This window comes from Mus musculus, chromosome 6 (assembly GCF_000001635.26).
Source record: "Mus musculus strain C57BL/6J chromosome 6, GRCm38.p6 C57BL/6J".
NCBI classification, from domain to species: Eukaryota; Metazoa; Chordata; class Mammalia; order Rodentia; family Muridae; genus Mus; species Mus musculus.
The window spans coordinates 83692804-83720664 of NC_000072.6; the positions used below are offsets into that span (position 1 = coordinate 83692804).

General features: G+C 49.6%; 1 protein-coding gene and 2 long non-coding RNA genes across 4 annotated transcripts in view; 1 reads left to right on the forward strand and 2 right to left on the reverse strand.

Moving 5' to 3' along the window:
* On the reverse strand, window positions 1-19398 carry Vax2os (ventral anterior homeobox 2, opposite strand). 2 transcript variants are annotated; one of them, NR_002871.2, is made up of 6 exons: window positions 19300-19398; window positions 17931-18022; window positions 4177-4265; window positions 2782-3153; window positions 1549-1670; window positions 1-663 (listed from the first exon to the last, which is right to left on the reverse strand). It is a non-coding gene; the product is annotated as a ventral anterior homeobox 2, opposite strand (long non-coding RNA). The 2 variants fall into 2 exon arrangements; NR_075094.2 differs by lacking the exons at window positions 1-663; window positions 1549-1670; window positions 2782-3153; window positions 4177-4265; window positions 19300-19398 and adding exons at window positions 9323-9496; window positions 9621-11217.
* Window positions 18436-27861, forward strand: part of Vax2 (ventral anterior homeobox 2) — a 27075-nt gene continuing 17649 nt past the window's right edge. The window contains exon 1 of the mRNA NM_011912.4: window positions 18436-18740. Coding sequence (NP_036042.1) covers window positions 18494-18740 — 247 coding nt within the window. The 5' untranslated portion in view covers window positions 18436-18493. The remainder of the gene's footprint in view (window positions 18741-27861) is intronic.
* Gm32943 lies at window positions 19995-21971 on the reverse strand. Its single transcript, XR_003956456.1, has 4 exons — window positions 21881-21971; window positions 20970-21466; window positions 20257-20445; window positions 19995-20121 (listed from the first exon to the last, which is right to left on the reverse strand). It is a non-coding gene; the product is annotated as a predicted gene, 32943 (long non-coding RNA).

Consider the following 27861-nt stretch of genomic DNA (forward strand, 5'->3'; position numbering starts at 1 on the left):
TACCTTGGTGAACAAAGGAGTTTATTTGGAATTACTTCTGGGAACATGGGTGCCTCGCCACCCTTAGTCATCACAACCGCTGGTGCTGCTGCTGCCGCCACTGACAACGGAGCCACAGGAGGACGGGAAGGAGATGGGGATGAGAGGTGGGAGTGGCTAGGCGGCTCCTGGAGCCCTGTGCTCAATGCAGTGAAGGGAGATTAGGAGAGCGCAGCTTCCCAAAAACTGGACGTAGGAATACATTTTTGTTTTAGATCCTGTGACACCCATCTTCCCAACGTTTGCCAGAGATCTCAATACTGTTGAATTGTCATCCCAATGTATAGTCTGAGATCGACCCAACGGTTTATGTGGGGGCGGTAACCTCAGATAAGAAGTCTCTATATCAGGGGTTCCCCCAAAACAAAGGCCTGGTCTTTGTTCGGATGGGGCTAACTCTGTCGGGGCCGCAACTCAGCAAAGAGCTCAGAGGGTCCTGGACCTGGATAGTCAGGATATCTAGGGATGGGTACTCGTGAGTCCGAAGAAATGATGTATCCAGCAGAGAAGAGAGAGGGACAGAAGTGGTTCCCACGTGGCCAGGAAAGACCAAAACCATCGCGCTGGGGACTTAACTTCTCCCGGGTTTCAGCACCATCTGATAGGTTATTTCTCCGCTGCCGCCTGCGAAATGAGCCAGTTTAAAACAGATTAGATTATATTAAAGGCAGGATTACTGGGAAACTGCTCTCAGGTGGGCAAGTTCACTGGTCCCAAGGACCAAGGCCAGGGACGTCGCTGTGGGGAATGGGAGGGGCTGGGGAGGGGAGGGAGAGAGAACAAAAGAAAGGGACAGCATGCAGAGAGAGAGCGGAGAGGAGGGGAGAGAGACCAAAATGTCTGGATTATATAGAGAAGAGCCTCTAGGGGAAGGGCAGGCTAGCCCCTGGGCCGGAAAGTTCAGGGTTGGAGGCAGGGTATGCCAGGTAAGGACTGAGGGATGTTGGGAGAACCTGGAGGCCAGGTTTGCTTTGCTATGTAAAATATCCACCTCTGTCCCCTGTCCTGGGGTCCGAAACCAAACACCCACAGCAGGCCTCACAAAAGAATCTCTTCTCCCCAGCAATCATTACTGTTTTTACAACCCTGGGGAAGCAGCCTTGCGAGTTCCCTCCCGGGTCGACTACATCTCCCTCCCCGCAGAAGAGAATGCTTCCGCTAGAGGGAGCTAGAGTCTCTCCTTTCGAAGTCGGGGAAACTTGGAGGGGAAAAAAAAAAAACTTTCTAGGGCTCTCTATTCAAGAGGAGACACTCCCTGAGAAGAAGACTCTTGTTAGTCATCTTGGCCCTGCCAGGACCCAGCATTGTCGCAGATAGAGCCTGCTCTGGGAGCTGGTGTATAGCCAAAGAGCTAGGCAGAGTTGTGGTGATTTGAATGAGAAATGTCCCCATAGTCTCTGGCATTTGAGTAACTTGGTCTCTCCCTGCTTGGTAACACCATTTTTGGAGGTTTAAGGTGGTACAGCCTTGCTGGAGGGTGGGCTTTGAAAGTAAAAAGGCCTTACCTACTTGCAGCTGGCTCTTTCTGCTCTGTGCTTATGGTAAAGGATATCCGTTCTCAGCGTCCAGTTCCTGCTGCTGTGTCTGCTGTTTCAGCTCCGTGATAGACTGGTATCCTCTATCCTCTGGAACTGGAAGACAAAGTAAACCCATTTGTAAGTTGTCTTGGTCATAGTGTTTGTTACAGTAACAGAAAAGTAACCAAGACAAGGATGCAGGTCCTCACTGGCTCTCTGGCTCAGTGCCTGGCTCAGACCACAAGCAGAGTTAGCTTTCTGAACCCTTCCCATCCCCTCAGACTCCAGCTCCCTTGAGCATCTTGGAGCCAGATCTTGGCTTAGAGAAAGGAAGAGCTGCTCTCAAAGCCCACCTCCTCAGAATCCCTAGTACCCAAGAGCAGCATCTGCCTGGGTCTCCATCCACTGCAGCGGGGGTTCGACCTGAGCATTATTATACAAATATCTTGTATGTTGTAAAATACTGGAACTTTTGCCAGACCTCACAGCCCAGTTAATAATGTACCCTGAGGTCACTTAAGACCTAAGACTGGTGTGCATGTAGCCTCTTTGTTTCACCTGCCTTTAAGAGAAAAATTAAAGTAGGGGCTGGAGAGATGGCTCATCGGGTAAGAGCACTGGCTGCCCTTCCTGAGGCCCTGAGTTCAATTCCCAGAAACCACATGGTGGCTCAGTAACCATCTGTAATGGGAACTGACATCCTGGCAGGGGTGCAAGATATAAAACTAAGGACAGTTATGGGAGCATCATGTGTTTGTATGTATGCTGTGTATATACATGTGTGTTGGTGGAAATTTTCAAGATGCCCATTCACAGAAAAATAGTTTAATACTTTACGGGCCACACAAGTTGTGAATTTCTGTACAACTGACAAAAAGCTTTCCAAGTCACTTTAGAGAGGCAAGGATTTGGAGAACAAACTGAACAGTCTGACTCTATGTAAGGTTTAAACATCTCTAGGCCCTTTCTGGCTACAAGTCCTGACCTTGGAAAGCCAAAGACATGTTGGGAAAACACCCAAGATTACCAGAAATTAGAAGCAGCAGGGAAATTCAAACAACAACAAAATCTCCTTCAATTTTGGTTTCTTGAAAATGGAAGACTGGCAGTCACAAATGGGACACTTGCATTAGCCCTGTGCCACCACCAGGGTTCAGGGACATTTTGGAAAAAGACAGAAAGACTATAAGCGTTTGTGGAGGAGCAGAATAGACCTGTGTCTTACCTCAAACTCACAGCAGCTCTGCCCAGCACAAGACCAGCCAGCCAGCATTCCAGCATGGACCCAGGAGAGCCAGCATTCCAGCATGGACCCAGGAGAGCCAGCATTCCAGCATGGACCCAGGAGAGCCAGCATTCCAGCATGGACCCAGGAGAGCCAGCATTCCAGCATGGACCCAGGAGAGCCAGCATTCCAGCATGGACCCAGGAGAGGCTCACAGCCCTCACCGCTAGCTGAGGATGTATTCATAGTTGACAGTCGCTAGTGGAGAAGAGTCAGCTTTCTTTAAGAGTGTTCTCCCTTGTAAGATGGCCATGCCCCACCAGATGGCTCCACACTCAGGAGTATGTGGAATGCATTAATGGACCCTACAGGCTAGGAGAAAAGGAGGAGGAAGAGGGGGAGGTGGTATCATGAAGTCCCAAGGGGAACTGGAAGGGAGAGGGAGTTTCAGAAGAAGTTAGGTGAGAGAGGGTGAACAGAACCAAAATACGTTGTGAAATTCTCAAAGAAAGGTGCATAGTTCTAAAACCTAAGAGTAGGAAAATACAGGTGAGGGTGTCACGACTCACACCTTTAATCCCAGCACTGTGGAGACAATGGGAGACAGCACTGTGAGTTTCTGTGAGTTGGAAACAAGCCTGGTCTATAGTGAGTCCATGAGAGCCAGGACTTCAGACAGAGACAGACAGAGAGAGAGAGAGACAGACAGACAGAGAGAGAGAGAGAGACAGAGAGAGAGACAGAGAGAGAGACAGAGAGACAGAGACAGAGAGATGAAGGTGAGAAGGAAGCTGACGAGGACAGAAGAGCCCTCCTGGACTCTAAGTCAAACACCTGCATGTTTTGGATCCAGGGGCTCTGCTCCTGAGCTGACTTCCCAGATCCCCTTTTGCAGGTGATTAGGGAAGTGTACACAAGGAGGCTGTTTTGAGGTGGCAAGGGTGGAGCCTTCCCCCCACCCCAGGAGAACAATAAAAGGGAGCTATAGCACACAAGAGTTAGTTAATCTGCAGTGGGGGTGAGGGGGAGAGGGTGTGATCTTTAAAACATTTCCCTTCTGAAAAGTCTCTTCAAAAGCCAGTGGGTGGGAACAAACCAGGCCAGGTTCCCCACCAGGAAGGGCACCACAGCAACCTATTGTAGAGTCATTGGCACAGTGTCTGGAGTGGATGTCTAAGCCCTATTTCCAAAGGTCTCTAGGGAGGAATGGGGCAGTAAGGAGAACGCAATAGAGGAGAGGAACCGATTTCTCAGCACCAGATAAGAGAGTGGTTAAACAGAAAGGGGGAAACAGTAAGAAGGGGCGGGGCAGGTCGCAGTGGGTAGAGTGCTTTCAGATCCTGCAGAAAGCCTGCGATTCCTAGCACTCTATAAACTGGATGTGGTGACTCATACCTGTAATCCTAGCACTTAGGAGGTGGAAACTGGAGGGTCAGCATTTTAAAGCTATATAGTATGGGGGCCAGCCTGAGCGACATGGAAACCTGTCGAGAAAGAGAGAGAGCTTTTAATCTCAGCACTCAGCCAGAGGCCGGTGGATATACATAGTGAGTTCCAGGCCAGTCAGAGACACAGTGAGAAGGAGTTGGGGGGTGGGGGGGGAGGTGAAGGGAAGGAAGAGGAAACTCTAACAGGCCCTTTGGTTAGATGGAAATTTATGGATCTCAGTAAATGAATCTGAGTGTGTGGACAAGCTTTGCCCTCTGGGAGGACTCGCACCTGCACCCCAGTAGCCCAGTAGTATGGGCAAAACCAGATCCGAGACTCTGCCTTGTAAATCTTGCTACATTAGAGGGCCAGAACTCCTTGGGGAAAAGACCTGGCTGCATCGGTAGCACAGGAAACCTCATGGGAAGTGTGGCTCTGCTAGCCATGGGGTGGAAAGGAGCAGGAGTTGTTTTCTGTATTTTTCTTCTGGTGCCTCACACACATGCTAGGCTAGCGTTTCCCAGGCACCACAGCCTGGCCCCTGGGGTTTCTTTTCTTGGTGATGGTAATATTCTAAAAGGATGGCTTTGTGATTCTGAGAGTTTGCTGAAATCCACTGAACGGGGTGCCCTTTACTCTAGCAACTGTATGACAAATAACTCAGACCTCAATAAAACTGTCACCAAAAGAAGGACAAAGACACGACCTTATGGGATTCCAACACTGGGGTGAATTAAAGTAATAGTGGTAGTAACAAGTCACACATTTAGCACACAGGAATTGACCTGATCAAAATCTCAACACCCCCCCACCCCACCGCACCCCCGTAAATCGCTAGTTCATTACAAAGCAAGAAGCATTTTAGGAGAAAGCCTGTTTCTCCCACCTTCTCTCTATTGCTGTGATGACCCACCCCAAGGAAAAGCAGCTTAGGGGGACATGGGGGTATTCAGCTCACAAGGCCAGGTCACAGGTCATCCTGTGGAGAAGTCACGATGGTACTGGAAGGAGCCGGCCACCTCACATCCAATGTGAAGAGCAGAGAGAAACACGTGCAGTCTGCTCAGCTCACTTTCTCTGCCCTTGTACACTGCCAGACCTAAGCTCAAGGAAGGGCACCGCCCAGATTTAGGTGGGCCTTCCCACATCAATTAACATAAGCAAGACAATCCCCTACTAACAAGCTGCCTGCCCAGCCTGATTTACATCTCTAATCTCCTCTCAGGTGATTCTAGGCTGGGTCAAGTTGACAATTAAAACTAACCACCATCTAACCACCATCGAGGGAGGCGACTCGGTCACAAAGGAACAAACACGGTTATGTACTCACTGATGAGTGAATATTAGCCCAAAAGTTTGGAATAACCAAGATTCAATCCACAGACCATATAAGGCCTAAGAAGAAGGAAGACCAAAATGTGGATGCTTTAGTGCTTTTTAGAAGGGTGGACAAAATACTCACAGGAGGAAATATGGAGACAGTTTGGAGCAGAGACTGAAGGAAAGGCCATCCAGAGACTGCCCCACCTGGGAATCCATCCCACGTGCAGACACTAAACCCAGATGTTTATGGTGGATGCTGGGAAGTGCTTGCTGATGGACGCCTGATATAGCTGTCTCCTGAGAGGTTCTGCCAGAACCTGACAAATACAGAGGTGGATACTTGCAGCCAACCATTGGACTGAGCTCTGGAGTCCCAGATGGAGGAGTTGGAGAAGGGACTGAAGGAGCTGAGAGGCGTAGCCCCATGGAGGGAGCAACAATGTCAACCGGCCAGACCACCCCTACCCCCCAGCTCCAGGGGACTGGACCATCAACAAAAGAATACACAAGGAGCATCCCAAGGCATTGGTCACATATGTGGCAGAGGATGGCCTTGTTGGACATCAGTGGAAGGAGAGAGGTCCTGGGGCCTGAGGTTGTTTGAAGCCCCAGTGTGGGGGAATGTGGGTGGGTGGGGGAACACCCTCATAGAGGCAGGGGGAGGGGGATGGAATAGGGGGTTTCCGAAGGGGAAAACATTTGAAATGTAAATAAAGAAAATATCTAATCAAAACAAAAAACTAACCACCATCACCTTCAGCAAAATCCCATCTCCCTCTCCAATGGCCTGGTAGCTTCTCCATCGATGGGCAAATCACATCCCACCTGAGAGGACCTGGTGAGAACAGGTGGGTGCACAGGGGTTCTCACCGCAGGTGCACAGTCTGAGTTTGATCACAAGGACTCAGGAGGCAAATCCACACTGAGGGTTCATTTGCCATGAAGATCTGGCAAAGACTGTCCTTAAACTTCTCCAAACCGACCAGAGAGAAACAGCGACCAGATACAAAAACTAAGAACACATGAGAAACACTTCCGGGACACTGGTGACTGTGATGCTTTGCAGAGCTGGGGACTCTGGGACAGTGCAGGGTTTTTGTTGTTGTTGTTGTTGTTTTGGGTTTTTGTTTGTTTGTTTGTTTGTTTTATTTTAGTGACTGCATTGTGACCCCAAGAGAATGTCTTTGTTTGTTAGGATGTGGAGTAAGCATTGTGACAGCAACTTATGCACAAATAGGTCAGGACAAGGGTTCTTTGTACAGCTTTTTTTTTTGTTGTTCCAGGTTACCCAAAACTAAAATAGGAGGTCTCTGAGGCAGGAAAATTATGAATTCTCAGGATGCTCTGAGCTATGTAGTGAGATCCTGTCTCAAAAAGCAATCAGTTAGAAAACTAAAATGTGTGTAAAGACTGGATGTGTCCTTCAAAATTATGTTGCAACGACAAAGAAGTAAACGAACTGTTTCTAGCTAAGAAAGACTAAAAGGATTTTAAAACAGAATGCAAGGGATAATACTGGATTAAAATATGGGCCAGGAAAAAAAATATGAGTAGAAAGGATATCACTGGGCTAGCTGATGGACTGTGAGTGAGGGAGCCTGCTAAGTCCACCCTTCCCTGTCCTGAACACTGAGATGAGCAAAGTCTTCCCACGGGAGAGGCCACACTGCAGTACGGAAGAGGAAGGGCATTACATCTGTAGTTTTCTAACTCCAACAACACTAACTACACACTCATGGGGAAGAAAGAGATAAACCTCTGTGCTGGGGCCTTTCTACTCTTCTGGTAACTTTTCCATAGATTTGAAACTTTTGTTTTCTTTATAACCCAGAGTGGCCTCGAATTCAAACTATGGCCAATGGTGCCCTTGACCTTCTGATTCTCCTGCTGCCAAAAGCCAAAGGACAGATGGTTCCACCTAGCCCGGGAGAGCTAAGATGCCCCCAGCTCTCTGGGGCAGTAGGAAGCCTTGTTGTAAAAAAACGGAATAGCTTATTGTTACTGGAGTCATACATCTCCATCTCCTGAGATGTGTTTATGAGAGAGACTCCTACACACTTCTCTTTAGTAATACTAGGAGGTTCTGCTGAGTCCTGATTTTTTTAAGCCAATCTTAAATTTTTTAATTTAATTTTAGTTATTTTTTAAAGTTAGTCTTAAGACACATAGATATTCTTGTTATGACAAAATTCAAACTTAGTAAATTGTTTTACACTGTGCCCTGTAGAGGGGTGCACACCTGTCACCCCAGCATTGGATGGTAGAGGCTAGAGGATCAAGGGTTCCAGACCAGCCTGAACTCCAGACTCACTCTCTCTCTCTCTCTCTCTCTCTCTCTATATATATATATATATATATATATATATATATATATATATATATCTTTTAACAAGACCCAAACCACAACAATTACTTAATCTAATGATACTCTAACCTTCTCAAGTCCTACAAACACAGGATGAGATCTATTTCCTAGTCCCTTAACCAGGATAGCCAGGGCGTGGCCTTCCGTGGCTTTTCCACCCGCTCTCTGAAATGAACCCACTACTAGAAAGTGTCCCTTTGCAATCCCAGAGCCAAGAGTCTTTGCCAGCCGCGACCCCTAGGTCGGCTGGCTCTGGCTCTGGGGTTTCTCCTTTTCAAATACCTCTCTGAGCTTTATCTGAGCAACAGCGGTCCTCGGAGATGGGGGAGGGAGCTCACCACAAGCTTTGGTGACCTCTCTTCCTTCTCCCTAGAAGGCTCTCCACCTGTGCTCTGTTCAGGGACGCCCGGCATAGGTTCGAGTTCAGAAGAAGTCTTAGAATGAGGACGCAGTGTTGGTATCTGAGATCCCGACTCTTGCCGAACAAATTCCGAAGTAAATGCCTCACCGTCCCCTTTAGAAAGTAGGTCGGTGATAGTTTCTCCACAGTGGAGATATCTCTGTGCTGTTGAGCCTGTAAAATAAATATCCAAAGGCTCTGCTCTGGGTGGAGAAGGCTGCAGACAGGATGGCTTTAGTTGTGAGCTATTTCAACTGCAAGGTCAATTGAAAAAACAAAGAAGGGACAGAGAAATGACTCCGCGGGTAAAGACGCCTAGCACCAAGCTAATGATTTGATCCATTCCCAGAACCTACTGGGTTGAACAGAGCCCATTCCCAAAAGTTGTCCTCTGACTCCTGGCTTGCGGATGCGCATAAATGTACACACATAATAAACAGATGTAAATTTTAAAATTCTAGTTAAGGGCACTAGAGGGATGGCTCAGAGGTTAAGAGATCTACTCTGGTTTCAGCTATAGGGGATCCGACACCCTCTTCTGTCGCCCACCACACACACACACAGAGAGAGAGAAAGAGAGAGAGAGAGAGAGAGAGAGAGAGAGAGAGAGAACGAATCCTTAAAAAAACTAGTACACTAGTTTGTATTAAAAGAAAGAAAGAGAGCAGTGGTGGCACAGGCCTTTAATCGCAGCACTTGGGAGGCAGAGGCAGGCGAACTTCTGAGGCCAGCCTGGTCTACAGAGTGAGTTCCAGGACAGCCAGGGCTATACAGAGAAACCCTGTCAAAAAAAGAAAGAAAGAAAGAAAGAAAGAAAGAAAGAAAGAGAGAGAGAGAGAGAGAGAGAGAGAGAGAGAGGGAGGGAGGGAGGGAGGGAGGGAGGGAGGGAGGGAGGGGGGAGGGAGGGAGGGAGGGAGGGAGGGAGGGAGGGAGGGAGAGAGAAAGAGAGAGAGAGAGAGAGAGAGAGAGAGAGAGAGAGAGAGAGAGAGAGAGAGAGAGAACAGAAAAGGCTACATACAAAACTGTACTTTCAAGGTAAATTTATTCAAAAAGAAGGATGCGGCGGTGGGGATGGGGTGGAGGCAGCTCCAGAAGAGCGGGAAAGCGTTGGGATACTTTCTTGCCGTCAGTCCCATTATTTCTGCCGCTGAAGCCTGAACTGTGAGGCCGGTTGCAAGCCGCGAAGCGAGAACGCCCGCCTAAAGAAGGAGAGACAGTGCCTTCAGCTCCGGGCGTTTTTCCAGTGGAAAGATGTCAGGCTCCGTGGGACTGGGAACCGAGCAGCTTATTTGCATTGTGTCTCGAAGCCAAGCTTCTACCTACTCCACTCGGACCCGAGCACCGCACCAGCCGGTCCATCCGGGTCTGCCGCTCTACACCCTGCACGCCAGCATCCAGGGCCTGCAGCTCGGAAGCATTCCAGAGAAGTCGCGGGAGCCGCCCGGGGACTCCACAGCCCAGGCCTCTCCCAAGCCACCTCCGCTTTCCACAGCTCCTTGCCACCTTCCGTACTTTCCCCAGAGCTGGAAGTAGGAAACTTCTCCCCTGCAGGGATCGGATAGGCTTACTCCGTGAAGCTAGCCCGACCCGAGTCCAGATTCACCGGATTTCAACAAAACCAAGTCCATCCGCGTACCCCACTCCCTGGGCCTGCACAGCGCGGGAGGAAAAGAAGCCCCACGCCAGGTCCCAAGCGACTCGGGAGGGGCCACCACCCTCGGTAGACCTCGAGGATTCATCCCCACCCCGGCTGCTTTGTAAATTGTTCTTAGGCCACCAACAAGACCGGGATTTCGAAATCCACCGCGTCTCCAAGTTTGTTCCCTGTTAAAACTCACGAGTCTTTTGGAGAAAAGGGAAGACTATCCAGGGCCCTACAAACGTTCGGGGCTCAGAGTCACCTCTCTCCCTTTCGCAAAGGAAAGAGCGACTCAGCTACTCCCAGCTCTCCCTCCCTATCGCAGGTACTCGAGCGGGAAGAGGAGGATGCGATTCTTTTATTGTGTCTCAGAAATCCCCAACCCCCATTTGACTCACATGGCCCCCGATGTCAGGAGGAGAAAGAGACTCTTGAGAAGAAAATTCTACCTGCGTGGGTCGATGTATTTATCTGGTCAGAAAGGAGGGAGTATAAAAACAAAGAGGTGGGACTTGGTGAGACACGCCTGTGATCTCAGGGGTTCCACAGGAGGATGGCCCTGAGCTGGAGGCCAACCTGGGCTACGGAGTGAGGTCCTGTCTCAAACATAAAGAAGAAAAGAAAGAAAAGGTTAAAATGTAAAAGAGAAACCCTGTCTTTCAAGGTGAGCACACCTCAACCAGGGAGCTCGAACGGGGTCCTGTAAATTATTGCAGACAAGCATGGGTTCCTGTTGCATTTCTCTGGTCCCTGGCTGGGCAGCTGCAGACTGGTACGGCTTCCTGCAGATCGCTCGAGCCAGCCTTTGCCAGGGACCTTGACCTAGCACGGACTTGGTCGCCACGCTTAGCTCCCCCTGACCTGCTTTTGAACCCGCTAATCCACCCCAACTCTTGCCCCGACGTTCACTCCACGCGCTAATTCCCGGGGGCCCCACAGCCCCCACACTCCCTCTCGGCCCGAGGCTCTGAAGGGCACAACCAGGGCTCCACACTGAAGCAATGGCCTCAGCTACAAATATCCCTCTCCTTGGTTCCCCTTAATTTAATTCGTTTTCTTTTTTTCAAAACAATAACCATACAAATACCAATCTTCCGGAACGGAAACGAATCTGACACACTGGTGGTCTGGCAAAGCAGTGGTCACAGTGGCTGGCCAGGGACGAGAGCCGAGAGCCGGGGAAGGGTAAGCCAGAATCTAGTGTCCTGCCAAAGCCAGAGAGGCTGGAAGAACCGCAGACACAAGGAGTTCATTCCAGATTCTAGGGAGGGAGTTTTCCGTCTGAAATGACACAAGAACACGGGGATCCTAGTGATGGAGCCTGAGTCTGGAGGGACTCCTAATTTGCCCTCATATAATTCTTCATATCTTGTATTTTCCTAGATGTATGTTTTTCTCTGTAAAAATAAAAACTGGTTATTAAAGTTGGTGAAATTAGATCGCACCTGCATACCTGCCCCAAAGTGTGGGTCTGCAGGTTTGCTGGAAGTTGTTAGATTTGTTTCATAGCTGAACAGAGCTTAGGCGAGAAAGCTTTCTTTCTGGTTTTCAGAGATCAGCTGTGTAAATGTGTCCTGTCTTCTCAAACTACTAAACTAGATATCAGAGTTTAGACCCTAGGCTTGCCTGGCCCACATCTGTGAACCACCTGGTGGCCCCACCCAACCAGGACCTCTGAGATCTCCAGCCTTGGCTCTGCATCACACAATGCATTTAGCTGTCCAGTGCAAAGCTGTCAGTAGATCTCTAGAGACACATGTCCATCCGATAGATGAAGGTTTTTCTGGAGCATGCAGCTATTTCCAGAGAACTGGGAAAGTCCTTAGGGGCATCATAGAATAGGCTCCTTCAGCTGCAACTGCAGTGAGGGGCTCAGCTGATGGCTGGGGTCTTCAGGCATTCCCAGGAGGCTCAGCAAGGCACCAGCAAAGGCAGCCACACACTGTTCTTCAACTCCACCTATTGGAAGTCACTTCCCAGAGTGAGCGTGTAGCTCACACAAAGGATCCTGTGTTCAGTCTCCAATGAGACAGGATGCAGAGGGGAGCTCACCCAAAGCTAGGAGTCTCCAAAATTTCCCCAGCCACCTCCCACCCCCAGGGAGCAAAGAGGCCTCAGGTTCTCCTCCAAGCAACAGGACTTCCAGATCCTCAGTGCTGGGAACATGGAAGAGGGTGGTTGATGGCTCATCCTTCACGTGGAAGCAGGGTGGCAAGAGGGGAAATTTAATCTGTTATTCCTGATAAATAAATGTCTCTGCGATGTGTCTGTCCCACTGGAACCAACCATTTTTAAGATGCTGGTGCGCTGGATTCAGTCAGTCCGCAAATTTATTTTTTTTTTATTTTTATTTTTTTTTTATTTTTTTTTTAAAGATTTATTTATTCATTATATGTAAGTACACTGTAGCTGTCTTCAGATACTCCAGAAGAGGGAGTCAGATTTCGTTACGGATGGTTGTGAGCCACCATGTGGTTGCTGGGATTTGAACTCCGGACCTTTGGAAGAGCAGTCAGGTGCTCTTACCCACTGAGCCATCTCACCAGCCCCCAGTCCGCAAATTTAAAGGCACAGAAGGACACTGGCTTCTCCCCAAAGGTAGACAGGGGAATAGTATGGGTAGTTTATCCTGGGCTCCGAGAAGCACCTGAAAATTCCAGCCTTGGAGCTGTTACTTGCTGGGGGGGGGGGGGGAAGCTCTGCCAGCACCTTCTCTCCCTGCTTCTCCCAAACAGAAGGGTGATGCCTAGCTGCCTCTGGGGCTGGAAAAGGCTACAGGATTGGTGGACAGGTGGGGTGGCTCAGGTTTGGAAATCGCTCAAATCTAACTTCCATGTGGACACTGGACTAGAACTACAAACAAGGAAAGATGGGTTATAGTTGTGCCAGGTGTCCAAGTTGGATGCCGAAGATCGGGGTTCTAGGTTGGACTTCTCAGCTAATGGCTCTTGAGAGAAACAAAAGCTTCAACCATGCTGGCCGCTGTGCTGTCCTGGAGCCCTGGTGGCCAACTGAGCTCTTTCTGCACCTCTACCTTGGACAGACACAGGGACAGCTGAGGTCACAGGTGAAGCCATTCCCTGTCCTCCCTGGCTACCAAAACCTCCTCTGGAGGAAGAAGAGGGACCACAAGGAGCTATGGTGTATGCTTGACTTTACAGCTAAATAATACAAGCCTCTGTTTTTCCTCCTTGGCACCAGACATGGGAGCCAATGGTCTGAACAAATTAATTAACTGTTATAACAATTCCAGGAGTTGGAACTAACATTCCCATTAGATAGGTGGGGGGGGGGGGGGGACACCGTAACACAGAAGCTAAGCAACCCATTAGTATCTAGTTGGTGACATAAAAGATTAGTCAAGACCCACAGCTCTGAGTCACTTCTCCAGCATCATCATCCCCAGGAGCCCAGCAGCTCCATGATCCATCCTCATCGGGCAGAATTGGAAAAGATGGTTCCAGAAGGTGACTGAAGGGGTACAAACAGCCACCCAGTGACCAGGATGCTTCCCTGAGCCTCTCCCCTCTGACTGCTCCTTAAAAAGCTCCTCTTCTAGCTGAGCTGCTGGCTGGACAGCCAGAATCAGGAGCCCAAATGTTCTCACCTAAGAACATTTGAATACAGTGTAAACAGGCAGAAGTGCCTCTGTCGCACAGTGGATGCTAGTTGGCATAGGAAGGAGTGGAGTGTTGGTATATACTATACACAAAAGAACCTTGAAGCACATTGAGAAAAAGAGGCCAGCCATTAGTGCACACACTGTAAGATTCCACTCATATGAGACACCCCATACAGGCAAATCCATAGTCACAGGAAGACAATAGTGGTTCAGGACTGAGAGGGAAGTGGGGGGAGCTTGAAAGGTGAGTTTCCCTCCAAGGTCCCTTGTAGCTCAGGCTGACCTTAGACTTGCTATGAAGCCAAGGATGGCTTTGAGTTTCTGATCTTGTCACCCCCATCTCCCAGGAATTGGGATAACAGTCATGCCCAGCACAACTGGTCCCCATGGTCTGGGAATTAAACCTGAGCCTTTCTGTTTGCTACACAAACACTCTATTCAGACAGCATCCTTAGCCTATGAAAATGCTTTAATATTTGTGGTGGTGATGGTTGCACTTAACTGTGATACACTGAAATCTATAGAACTGTACACCATAAATAGGAGAGCTGTGTGATATTTGAGTTATATGCCAATATAAGCACCACTGTCACACCACAGCCAGCCCTGGGCAGACTTCTGGCTAGAGGCAGGAACTCAACAGCTCTGTAAAGTTGTCAGCTCCTTGCTACAGGGCTGGCACATGGGCAGCAGGTATTGGCTCACTCTTGAACTCTGACAGAACTAGATTTCCTTCATGAGCTGAAGGAACAGCCTGGAGACCCACAAGAGACACTTAGACAGGCCAGAGCCATACCTATGGAACCTAGAGTGTTGGGAAGTGGGGATCCTGCCTAGAGCACTTCTGCCAACTGAGGACCCTTGTGGACCAAGGCCCACAGAACAGTGGCTGGAATAGTTGGTATCCCCAGCTGGAATCAGTTAGCCCTAGTCTGCTTCAGTTCCTGCTCCAGCCTCAACAGTGACCTTTCCAGTTCTGCACCTGCTCCCATTGTGCTACAGCACAAGGGCTGGTCACAGACACATCCTCACCATCATCTCCTGTTGCTTAAAATGTGTCCATAGGGGCTGGAGGAAATGGCTCAGTGGGTAAGATCACTTTCTGCTCTTTTAGAGGACCTGGGTCCAATTTCCATCACTTACTTAGTGGTTTATGATCTTAGTGGTTTATAACTGTAGTAACCACTTCAGCTCTAATGAATCCAACCCTCCTGACCTCTGCCAGCACGAGGCTCACACATGGCGCACAGACATAAGTGCATGCAAGACACTCACACATAAAATTAAATATTTTAAAGAAAAGTGTATGTCTCTACGCATGACAAATACTGGGATGTTTAACTATTTTTAAATATCTCTGTGAACCTGAAGGGGCTAACCCAGGAGGAGGTGAGGCATCAGAACATAAGGAGCCTGGCACCTCTCTGTACCCACAAGGACATTTCAGAGAACTCAATCCCCTCCCACCTTCCCCCTTCTCATCCAGCATGGTTACTGTGCTCAGAAACCATCAGCTCCCTCTGGGAATGGGATAGGCAGGGGAGGGGCCCTCCTGTAGCATGCATGTGCAGAGGTCTGGCTCCCAGATGAGAGGCTGGGAAAGGAAGTGAGGGGTAGACCCTTTCGGTGAGGTCTGCTTCATCTCTGAGCCAGGACTAGGTCTATACTCAGTTTGCCCTGCTTACCCCAAACTCCAAACTCCCTTTAGCAATGGTAGAATTCTACGTGGTGACAAATATAAGCACTGGATTCTCTGGGGACAACACAAATATGCTCCCCAGGACCTCCCTGGAGATATTTGAGAGGACTCCCAAACCAGGAAAGAGCCCAGATGCGCAAGAGGCTAAGCTCAACACAGACTCTTGGAGGATGAAGTATTGAGCAATCCCCCCTCCAACACACACCCCAGCAAGAGGGAAGCAGCAAGCAAAAACTAGACTGAGCTGGTTCCAGGTCTGCTGTCATCGTGTCCTCCAGTCCTTCTGCTCCACCACCTTTGTGTTGTAATTTCTCTGGCTCTTCGATACATTTCAGAGGAAAGGCTGCACTCAGTAGAGTGCCTGCCTGGCATGTAAGAAACTGGGTTTGATCCCCAGCCCTGCGTAAAGCCTTCATTTTAAAAGGTGATGACATACACCTATAACTCCAGCATCCTAGGGGTGGAGGCACAAGAATCAGAAGTTGATCACAGCCTACAGAGCTGTGGGTTTGAGGCCAGGCTGTGCTAGTTGAGACCCTAAAGAGGAAGGGAGGGATGGAGAATGAGGAAGAGGAGATGGATGAGGTTGGAAGAGAGGTTCTCTAGGCTTATGGTCAGGTTGGGATGTGAGGCAGCAGGAAGAACACAGTAGGAATAAAACTCCTGCCTCCCTTCCCAGGGCACACTCAGACCTTCAGACAAAGGCAACACCCCCACCCACCCACCATGACTGTGGCACTCACTGGCCAAATAACAACATAGTAGCACCCAGACCTCCTTAGCAAGGACAGCACTAAAGAACACAGTCTCCCTAAGTGCAAAGACTGGCCAGAGACCAGTGGCACCAAGGAACCGGATCACCTGAGAGCTTCCAGGTCACCTGGAGACCCAGAAGAGTCCGAACTTCCAGACTCTAGTTCCAAAGCACTCTCCAAAACCATCAGCCTCTCCAGGAAGGATGGTTCAGCTCACTTGGGGACCAGAGCCCAGAAAAGGCTCCTGGAAAAAGACTTGATTGACCTCCTCCACCAGTGAAGTGAAGATTTAACATCATGAAAAGAAGCTGGTGGTGGCACATACCTTTATTCCCAGAACTTAGGCGGCAGAGACAGATCTCTGAGTTTGAGGCCAGCCTGGTCTATAGAGTGAGCTCCAGGACAGCCAGGGCTACACAGAGAAACCCTGATTGGAAAAACCAACCAGAGAAAACATTGTGAAAAGACGCAACTCTGCTTTTGTCGGCACAAACACAGCTTTGTAGGTGGCATGGGAGGCTGCTTGGGTGGAGGGTATGAGGTCTAGCTTCCACTAGTTTCTTCCGCTTCTGTTTTTCTATACTAGATGTAGGGCATACTTTGAGAAAGCCAGAGATGAGATAAATGCAGATGGCTCAGGTAAGGTGGTCAATGGGGGAGGGGGCTGTGGGGGCTGCTGAGAAGTCCTACTGCCCTCCAGAGGGCAGGCTAGGAGGGGACCAGTACAAGGCTGGCCACTTTGCCTAGGTCTCAGATGGGTTCCAGTTCTCTGGTTTCCTTAACTATGCAAAGTGCTGGTGCTTTCTCAGCTCCCTCTTTTCTTCTCTCCCATCCTGTCCTCATTCTCTCCTTCCTTCCCTCCCTCTTCTCTCTTCCATACAACCAGCAGGCACTGACAGTCCACACTGTCCCCTCTGCCGGCCAATTACACACCATGGAAGCCATACCCCACCCCCACCCCCGCTCCTTTCTTTGCGAATAGGGCCCAGCAGGCATCCTCTCTTACCGCTGTTCTTTCCTTTTCCAGCACTACAAGAATCAGTGAGAATCGCCAAGTCACATCTACCACCTCTCCCAAAATCTCCAACCGTTTTCACACACACACACACACACACACACACACACACCACAGACCAAGGCACTGACTGACTCCCCACACCCAACACCTGTTCAACCTCAGAGACAGAGACCCCACAAGCCTACCCTTGGTGGTCACAGACACCCGCTACCAGATCTTGGGATCTCCTGAAGTACTTTGGCTTGGACTCACACCAAGCATTTGGCTCACCCCTAGTACCTAGTTTATTCCAAATCTGCAAGTGGAAGAAAGGAAGAAGAGTCTGAAGGATCGGGATACTGGCCTTTAAAGGAGCCATAGACCCTCGGTTACACACACCATCCTTCTCAATCTTTCCCCCAAACCTCTTTTTAAAGCTGAGTCAAATACAATGAGACTGTTCCCCACACTTCCTGACACTGTCTAAACAGAAGCGGGACTCTGCAGAACGTGTAGCCAAGAGGACACAGGCTCCTGTCCAGAGATCCGTCTGGAGCAGGCACTGAACAAGGGGCTGCTCCAGGACAGAAGCGCGAGAAAAAAAAAAAGCCCGTGCTCAGTCTCATTCTCTAGGTGTCAGTCCCAGGAGTGACAACCTCAGAGCTGCGGGAGAGCCCAGCGTTTGCTCTTGGCAGTACAACCTGGCGGTCTGCCGGTCCAGCTCCGCACCTCACCCTGGCTGGGGACAGCATCCGCCTCCCGGGCTTGTCTGGCGAAACTCGCGGGATCCCCACAATAAGTGGCTGTTCTGTGTGCCTGAGTGTGAGTGCCTTGGTTGGGGGACGCGTGCCCTGAACCCCAGACCTACACCCCACTCTCTACCGTCGCCCCCACCGCACCAAGTTCCGGAGCCCAGCAAACCTCCTCTTTTCTGCCGGGTCGAGTCAGGGTCGCCTCCTCGAGCTCTGAGTTTTCCATCAAGCGGAGCCAGACTGAAAGCTAGGTGCATTTCCCTGGAGATATAGGGAACAGAGGGAAGAGGGCGAGAGGGACCAATGGGTAGGGAGTAATAAAGTTTATGAGAGGGTGTGGGGCGGTCTTCTGTACCACGGGGCTGTCCAGTCTCCCATTGCCAGGCTCTAAACACCGCCCCACGCGAGGAGGCGCGAAGACACCATCCCCTCCCCCTTCTCCACATATCTCTTTTCCTCCTATCCCTCCTCCTTCTCCTCTTTCCCTCCCCTTGTCTCTCTTCCCCTCACTCCCTCCTCCTTTTTTCCTCCCCCTGAACGAACTCCCGTTGCGCTGCGCCTACTGGATCCACCCAGAGTCCTGGAACCCCAGCTCGCGCCCAATCGCCGACGGGGGCGGGGCCTGTAGGGGGCGGGGCAGATGGAGGAAGGGGTGGGGAGGGGCAGGGAGGGACCTGCTACCCTGAGCTAGGACTAGCGGCTGCTGTGGCCCAAGCAGCAGTGGCGGCGGGCATGGGCGATGGGGGCGCGGAGCGGGACCGCGGCCCCAAGCGCCGGGAGGAGCCTGGTGGCCGCAGCGGGCGTCACGGAGAGCACCGCGGAGCGGAAGATTTGCGTGCTGACACAGGTAGCGCGAGTCCGAGGGAGATTGCTGGGACCTCCGCCTCCAGCCCTGCGGGCTCCAGGGAGAGCGGAGGGGACAGCGACGGACAGCAGGCGCTCGGTGAGACAGACCACTGCCGCCGCATCCTGGTACGAGGTAAGGGGACAGCCGCAGCTCTGATTCCCTGGGCCACCAAGCTGCCTTTCCTGGGGCCTCCGACATCCCTACAACGTCCATCTCTCAGATCATACAGTGGTTCATTCATTTGGTAGTTCATCCTGTAAATACTCCGAGTGCCTATTGTGTGCGGGACACTGAGCTGAACGCGGGGGACAAAGCAGGGGGCTGGACCTTGTTTCGTCCTGCTGGACCGGTGCTCTCTCTCTCTCTCTCTCTCTCTCTCTCTCTCTCTCTCTTTCTCTCTCTCTAGGCCCATCCGGGCTGGTTGGTGTAGTAAGGACACGAATCAGTTGGAGAAGCCCGACACCGAGAGCCAGGGCCTCCGCGCCGGGGTCCCCGGAGCAAGGGCGGAGAAAGTCACGCGCGCGCTGTAGGGACAGGATTGGGAGGGACCCGAGTGGGCAGCTGCTGAGGAAGGCTGGGCCACGCAGGCAGTCGGATGCGTCCCCGCTTCAACCCAGCCTTATTTCCCAGCACCTAGCCTTGCGTGGGTTGAGGCTTAGAGATGGCTGGGTGGGCGGTAGGGTAGCCTGACCTGCCGCGGCTCCGCTGCTCCAGTTTTCCCACTCGCTTGGATACCGCCGGCTCCGGCGCTCCTCCGCCTGGCCTGGCCGCCTGGCCTGGCCGACGCTTTCTTCCTCGGCTCCACCCGCCCTCACCCGAAGTCGGAGCCCCTTCACCCATCCCCCTTCAACCCCCGCAGCAAACTTGCTTTCCCGGCACTCTCCTGCCATCGCTCATCCAGATCCAAACCTCCAATGCCAGTATCCTGGGTCTGGGCCTCTCCCAGGTAGACACTTGGAGAAAGAAGTCTCGGGTCCTGCGGTCAACTGGATCCTAGGCCTGAGGCCTGTTGTTTTTCCGCCATCCTGGGGTTTCGGACTCACTCACTTGGCTTCCCCCAGCTGCCTCCCACAGGCCTCAGGAGGCCTGTAGCCAACTTTCTTTTACGGAGGGAAACCTAGGTTTCTGTCACCCAAGTCAATATCTTAGAGCAGGTGGAGTACAACTTTCCTGACCCCCACCACCACTGTCACCATGTGAGTGGCCCTGGGGATCTGAGAGCCAGCTAGGGCAGGGCATGGAGGTACAGGAAGCTCTCTTAAATTAAGACGCTGCCAGGGACCCTGAATAAAGAAACACTCCTGGGAATAGGTGTGGTCATTGGAAGGCTGGGTGGCTACTGCCATTCTAGGGACCCGCTTGATGGTGTAAGACAGTTACACCACCAGGAATCCCCGCAGGTGTGAGGACTTGTAGGTTACCTGGGGTTAATATGAATTCCCTTTTGTCATCTGAGGGGTTCTAAGGACAAGGAGCGACCACCAGTTGAGTTTCGTTGAGGGAATCTGCAAGCCTTCCAGAAATGAAGACACAGCCTAAGCTCTTAGGCTAAGGACCTTGCCAGTGCTATGCATTAAGAATAGGCGTCTCCCCTGGTCAGGATGACTGAGTTATGCGCCCAAACACCATCTTCCTCCATTCTACCAACCTTTATGTAGATCAAATAAATCTTGCTCGTGGGCATCAGTGGGACTGTCTCTGGTGCAGACTTGCAGAGGTGGGAGTAAAATGTGGCCCTCTGTCCTCTGGGATAGAGCCATTTAAGTCAAGTAGAGACGCGCATGCCGGGTACCTCTTCAGGGGTATACTTTTATAATGTACCCACACAAGGTAATTCCTTTACATTTGTAAAATATAATGGAAATATTAAATACAAGTACAGTTATCCACTGGACTGAAATAAAAAGCAAATGCAGAAACGTAAATCCCTCTGCCCCTCCCCCATTTAATGACAAGGCTGTCATTACAGGCCTGAAATGCCGGGGACGTCATTTACTGCTAATCCCTCCTAGGCAGGGTCACCCGTGTCAGTCACTGCTCGAAGCCCCACCACAGCTGAGGGTAGAGGCTTCCATGAGAAAAGCCAACCCAACACTGGGGAAGGCAAGCCCCCATTGTCCAAAATTAAGAGCCCTCCTTAGTACATTTTACCCTTGTCCTCTGGTCCTCTGAGTACGTAGCCCCCTCAATTCTTCTAAGGTGCAAAGGAGAGCTTATGTGGGCATAAGAAATGACCCCACCCTCTCCACTTCTTTTCACCCTCCTTCCCACGCCCGGGTGTGGCATTGGTTGAGAGAGGTTTTTAGCACTGGAAAGGCCAAGGGCAGCTGGAGGCTGAGGTGAGCGGAACTGCTGTCTCACCTCCTGCCTCCAGGATTCCCTCCTCTTCAGGAAGCTGCCTGAGGATCCAGGGTGCTGTCACAGAAAACAGTCTGCAGGCTCTCCGTAAATATTTGTGGAAGGAAGGAGTGGGGTAGCACTGGAGTGACCTGCAGATTCTGTCTACTGGTGTGATGTGTTAGTCAGAAATCTCTCTTAACTACCCCCCAACACACACACACACACACACACACACACACACACACACACATCGTGGCCCCAGAGAATGAGCTGCTGTGCAAAGCCAGCAGTTTAGAGGTAAAGGAGAGTCAGACCATCTGCTTGGCCAACGTCTCAGATTTCCTCTGAGAATACAAAGCTGGTAGCCCCTGGTCTGCTCACCCTGCCTTCAAAATGGAAGCGTTGTCTCCAGCCGCTGGCATAAATACTGTGCCACCAAGATGACTTCCACAGTGAGGCTTCCTCCAGGAAGCCACAGTCTCTAAGGCATCCCTTGTGCCCGTCCCTTGGTCAAGATCCTGTAGTGTGGGAAGAACCTTTTGTTTTGTCTTGGAAGGGGATCACCAATGCGATCAACAAGGCGACAACAGAAGGAATGGGGCCTCCAACTCTGCTCTCACCCTGCAGTGGGCCAAGCCTACACTGACTCTTTTAGTGGAGCGGGATTGGTACCAGAAGAGGGAAAAGTGTAGTTCACAGATCCCTGCAATTGGTAATCCAAGCCTGCCACCGCCACCACCTTTGCCTCGGACCCTGGTGCTTTCCGTAGCAACCCGGAAGAGAATTCAACTGATTTTGATAGATCTGCGAAGGCGCCACAGTTTTAAGGTCAATGCCAAGAGGCACCAATAATCTTCTCTGTCAGGAGTGCCCCTTGAAGCCTGCTGCCCCCTCGGCAGGTCTCCAAACAAAACGCCCCGTTTCTAGCCTACCATAGCCTTTGCCTCTGAATGGCAGATCCTTCTGAGAAGCACCGGTCATCCACCCGGATAGTCATCCGCTCGGCTAAAAAACGCCCTGGAGCAGAAGCTGGACGCATGCGCTCGGTACTCAGAGGTCCACGGGGGTCCCCGAGAAGACCGAACCTTGAACTTGAAATAGCTTAAACTGTGAGCACGACTTGGCCGTTCAAAACCTTCAGCCAGCCGTGACAGAGAACCCAGGAGAATGGTCACTTGGAGTTGGCCCCTGAGCCTGGAAGACCTCCAGGCTTCAAGCCTGGTCCTGCTGAGCAGGCGCTGTGCAGCAAACCCCAGGCAGCGTTGGACTGCAGAGAGCTGGGCAAAGCCCCAACCAATCCCGGGCCTCTGAGGAGGCCTCCATATCTCACTCTGTGGATACATTCGGAAACCTTGCCCCGCATACGCTCGAAACATATGTATGTTGTGGGCTGTAGAACCGTTTAGAAAATCGCGCTTTCGGAAAATTTGAAGTTTAATTCTTAAGATTTTTAGTATTTGCGAGGAGTCCTTTTAACTTTTTTCAGTGGTGTTTCGTTTTATATTTTCACTATTATTTCGATTGTGGGTGGCCGGAGACCCGCATTCTCACCGCTGGTTTGTGCTGCCCTTGATTTGAGTCTGTATTCCCCCCTCTATGTTCTAACCACCCTCTCACCCCACAGGAAACTGAAGCAGGTGGCAGAACGTGGCATTGTTACCTCTTTTCCGCCCAAGACTCATTTTCAGAAAACTGTGGGGGCGAGTTAAATGGCTCTCTTCTCTCGAGCTTTCTTCTCCATAGTCGCGGTGGATTCCCACATCCAAGGGACCCAACGACTGGGTGCTGAGGACAAATCTTTGGAATGCTGGAACTGAGAGTATGGATCGAGATGCAGGCGGGCTCCGCCTCCAAACTCATCTTCACGATGAGGCTTGAGAAAGGTTATCCATGCATCCCATAGGCCTAGACGCCATGGCTCGACTGTCTCTGCCTCCGGTTCCTCTCCTGGTTGGATACATTTCTCCCATTCCATTTTAATCGGGGGCGACAGGGGGAGCCTGTGGGGTGTTTTGTTTTGTTTTGGTTTTGTCCTTCTTTTTCCGGTTTGTTTAATTTGAGACAAACTGAGAGAACCTGGTTCTCCTGAGACCCGGAGACTGTGAAGGCCCCTGTTCTGCACGCAGGTCGGAGGAAAGACGCGGAGGCCAGCAAACTCTTCCCCCGAGACCCAGGGTAGCCTAAGAGCGGGGCTCTTCCTCCCTGAATCTGGAATGGCGGTTAAGGCTCTTCCACCTCCTGCAGACGCCTGCAGCGGTCTGGACACTGCGTAGAGGGGCCAGCGATCCTGGGACGGATACGGCCTTCCTGGTCAAGGATGAACGCAATCAAGTCCAGGCCTCAAGACTGTGAACTGAAGCCGGGTGTCAGCCTGAAGAGGCACTGCCCTAGCAAACCCTTTGCTCTCTGAGCTATGCCCTCCTTTCTTCTTGACTCTGTCCACAGACACCAATGTGTACCCCTGTGTACCTGCATGATTGAGCCTACGATATATCTTAGCCTGGAGATTTGCTGTCTCCTAAGACTCATGGCTGCAAAACTGACCCGCACTGGACTCCTGGATCGTGCGGCGATCCAGCGTGAGGATCGATCGAGCGTCAGGAGAGCAGGGGGTCAGATTTCTGAATTTTTTTATTTTATTTTATTTTATTTTATTTTATTTTATTTTATTTTATTTTTTGAGTGCCCGTAGAAACCGAGTAGGAGAGGTGGACACCGTGTCTGCTAAGTCCATGCCATTTTTCCGTTCCCAGCCCACAACAGGCAATCAAACATTTGCCAAATAAATGAAAAATGTCCATTTGTTACTTTTACCTATTTTCTAGGCATGAGACGGTTAATGACCACTCCCAAACAAATGTTCTGAAATTCCTTTTTTTTTTTTTTTTTTTTTTTTGCGTTACACATTCATGTGGACAGGAGAAGCATGTAGCTTAACTGTTAAACTATGAGATTGACAGCATCTTATTTTTAAATTTTCTAACTTTGAGAATCGTTAAAAACTAAGACTGGACAACCTTAATTTTTTTTCCTGTGCATCTGTGTGCCTGTGCAAGAGGGGATGGAGGGGGGGGGGCGGGAGACAGAGACAGAGAGTTGGGGAGGGAGCGCTGTGAAAGCATAGGAGTCTATTGCAAGGTCTTAGGAAGTGCAGAGCCACAGCGGACGCTTCTACGAGGCTCGACCAGCAAAAATAACCAAAACTGGCTGACCAGAGTAGTGGCTGGGTTGGTAATGCCAGCAGGCTATAGGAGGTAGAGACAGGAAGATTACCTCAGCTTCAAGGTCAGCCTCCAAGTCTACCAAAAACAAAAGTAAAACAAAAATCAAAACAACAACAACAACAAAAATCTAAGAACGACCTAGCTGAAACCACTAGCTAAGTCTGCATGCACCCCACCCATGCACCCATAAGATGCGATGTCTTAGAAAAAGAGTTGCTCCCTCTTTCCCTGGAGGCTTGGCCTCACCGACTCTGGAGCTGCAGGGAGGATCCTGTCCTCAAGGTCCAGCTTGGGCAGGCCGTACTCAGCTTCATGGCCTAGCAGGCTTTCATTTCCGAATACACACTTCACAGGAAGGCAGAACCGGAGGGGGAAGAAAGCCAGAAGCCTCCTCCTTGCCCTTCCACGCACTTTCCTCAGGCTATTTTGAAAGTCATCGGTGAAATTTTTTAACTGTCTTGGGCATTTGCAGTTCCAACAGCTCTGTGTCCTTTGACCATTGAGTAAGCTAATTATGTAGGGTGGGAAGGACCTGCACTTGGTCTGATTTAGTGTAAATACAGTGAAATGAATTCCTAAGGCTCCTGGCTTTGCGTAGATATTTTTAATGTTTCAGTGAAAAAAGTGCTGATTTGAAAGGCATACATATTTAAAATACTTCATTTAATTGTCAAGTGGGGAATTCACCAGAACTTCCTTCACAGGTACCCGTTTGTTTGTTTTATTATACATTTTTTCTTTTGCTGGCGCGCGCGCGCGCGCGCACACACACACACACACACACACACACACACACACACGCAGAGGACAATTGTCAAGAGCTTGTTCCTGCCTATAGTCTGAGTCCTGGGGAGGGAACTCAGGTTGTATCTCCCCAGATCTCTGCCTAGAACCTGCTGAGCCTTCTCACCACCCCAGTCCCCACCTCCTTTTTAAACTCTATGGTAAGATGGCAGCCATTTTCATTGCCTTGTAATCCACTCTTTTAGATCATTTGCATGGTTTTACACATCTATACAGCTATGTGTTTACTTTCCTCCCACTGCGTTTTATATATAAAGAATCCTTGCCTGTATTTAACAAATGTACGGTTTTTCTTTGTATGGATATGTCACATAGCTAGTGTGCTATTAAGACATTGGGCTATTGCTATTGCATATACTATGCAGTAAATAAACTTGGCTGTTTTGTTTGTTATGTTTAGCTCCACTTGGTGGGTAAATTCTTTGAGGGAGTTCCTCAAAGTGGGTTACTGGGTCAAAGGGTGTCTATGTTTATAACTTGAAAGTTAATTCCAAACTGCTCTTGGTGGTGACAATTTACTTTCCTACCAAGAATGAGGGGACAGTCACTTTTTCCACATCCTCCTCTGCACCCCAGATGCTGGCCAAACCCCTAGGTTTTCCTAGCCCTTTCTTATGACTTGTTTTATTTTGCTAAGTTTGTTGATTTAGGGTGAATTGTTCTTGCTAAATATTTTACAATTTTATTCTTCAGTGTGTGTGAGTGTATGTGTGTGCATGCGTGTGCACATGTGCATGTATATGAGGCCAAAAGAGGTTATTGGACCCCCTGGAGCTGGAGCTACAGACTACAGACAGTTGTCAACTGGGAACCACCCTTTAGTCCTTTGCAAGAACAGTATGCTCTTTTTACAAGAGAGTAATATACTCCTAACTGTTAAGTCATCTCTCCAGCCTCTGGTTTGGTTTTTACATGTTTGTTTGTTTACTTACTTATTGCATGTGTGAATGTGAGTAAACGTTTGGAGGTCAGATCTCTCTGCCTTGTGGAAGCAGGGATGGAACCCAGGGGAAGGTCCTCGGGCTTGACAGCTGAGTCATCTGCTGGCCCCTTGGTTTTGGCATTTTAAAGCAGTCCGTGTATGTAGCCCAGGCTGACCTAAAATTCGTTATGTAGCTAAGTTGATCTCTCATTCTGGGTTCTCTGTCTCCATTCCCCATTCTATGGAAAAGCCACCACACCTGGCCTATTTGCATGGACATAGGTATTATCAAATTATTCTGAAAAAAAAAATCTAGTAATTCTCACCTCTACCTTTGCCCATTCCTTAACATTGTGGATCTTTGAGACTCTGAGTAACTGGCGTCTAACTTCACTTCTGTTAAGGAAGCTGAGTGTCTTCCCCTGTGAGCCCAGTGGCTGCTGCTGACTTCCTTTTGACATCTGTATTACACACACACACACACACACACACACACACACACACACACACACACACACACCATTGCTTTCAATGCTTTTGTGGTTATTCTAGTTTATAGCTTGCTTCTCAGTTTTGTGATGGCCTTTGTTTTCTGAGCAGTATGATGTCTTTGAGTCATAAAGTCCATCAGGCAAGTTTGCCTTGCCATATATTGGGGGACGGGGCTCCCTTACTTTCCTGCGTGATCTACGTCTGCTCCAAGGATGTCTCTAGTAACTGAAAAGCATATGCATATGAGTTATGTATGAAAAGTCATGCAATGTTTTCACAAACTCCTTTTCTCGTTTAGCAAATATGTGTGGAAATATATCTAGAATGATTTCATTCATTTTTGAATAAATTATACACTGTGCCATTGTGTGTAGGTAGCATGTTATTTTTTTAAACTAACCTCCTATTGATGGGTATTCAGGTTGGTTCTCTTTCTTTTTTACAATGCTAACCTTTCTCTCTCTCTCTCTTTCTCTCTCTCTCTCTCTCTCTCTGTGTGTGTGTGTGTGTGTGTGTGTGTGTTTGTGTGTGTGTGTGTGTGTGTGTGAATGCGTGCCCTGAGCACCTGGTGCAAGTACATGCAGAGGTCAGAGCAGGACAAGGCATAATGTCCTCACTCTCCCTTTCTGTCTAATTGCCCTGAGACAGGGTCTCTCACTGAACTGGAAGCTCGACATTTTGCCATATCTGTCAGGCTGGCTGATGAGTTCAGATCCACTTGTCTCTGACCTCAAGTGCTAGGGTTTCAGGCACAAGACATCTTTCTGTGTGGGTGCTGGGGACTGAAACTTAGGTCCCTGAGCTTTCAGAACAAGTGCTTTTGCCAGTGAGCCATCTCCCCAGCCTCAAAGCTGCATCTTAATTTAAACCAGTCATTTTATTTTTAATCTTATTTTGGAAAATATAATAGCCTGTGAGATCTTTCATTATATTAAAGAATTGTTGCCTGGGTTTTGTCGTTATTTTGTTTTGCTTTGTTTTAAAATGGTGCCTATCCCTGAACTTGCAGTAATTCTCCTACCTCAGCCTCCTGGGTGCTGGAGTTGCAGGTGGCCCCACCACACTTGACGTGGACATTAATGTTCGTTGCAGTAACAGTACTCTTTTTGTGGGTGAAGTAACATGATGTTTTGTTTAAAAATGTGGCCATACCAAAGAAATAGGACTGTCCCTGTCATGATGACAGTGAACACTGGACAGTGTCCATCCACTGTACTGTTCTCTTAATTCTGTATATGCTTGAAATCATCATAACAACATGCCTACAATCATTTCACAGATGCATGGTATGGTTACAATTACAAGATAAATTCCTAGTTGCAAAATTCTAAAAACACAACAAAGCCATTATAGGTATTTATGTACTTTATGCCAAAACATGCTAGCTCATGTTCCCAGCAAGCAAGAATACATAAGTCATTCACTGCTTCCTCCTAACTGACGTCATTCTTTAACTTTTAGAGTAAAATCT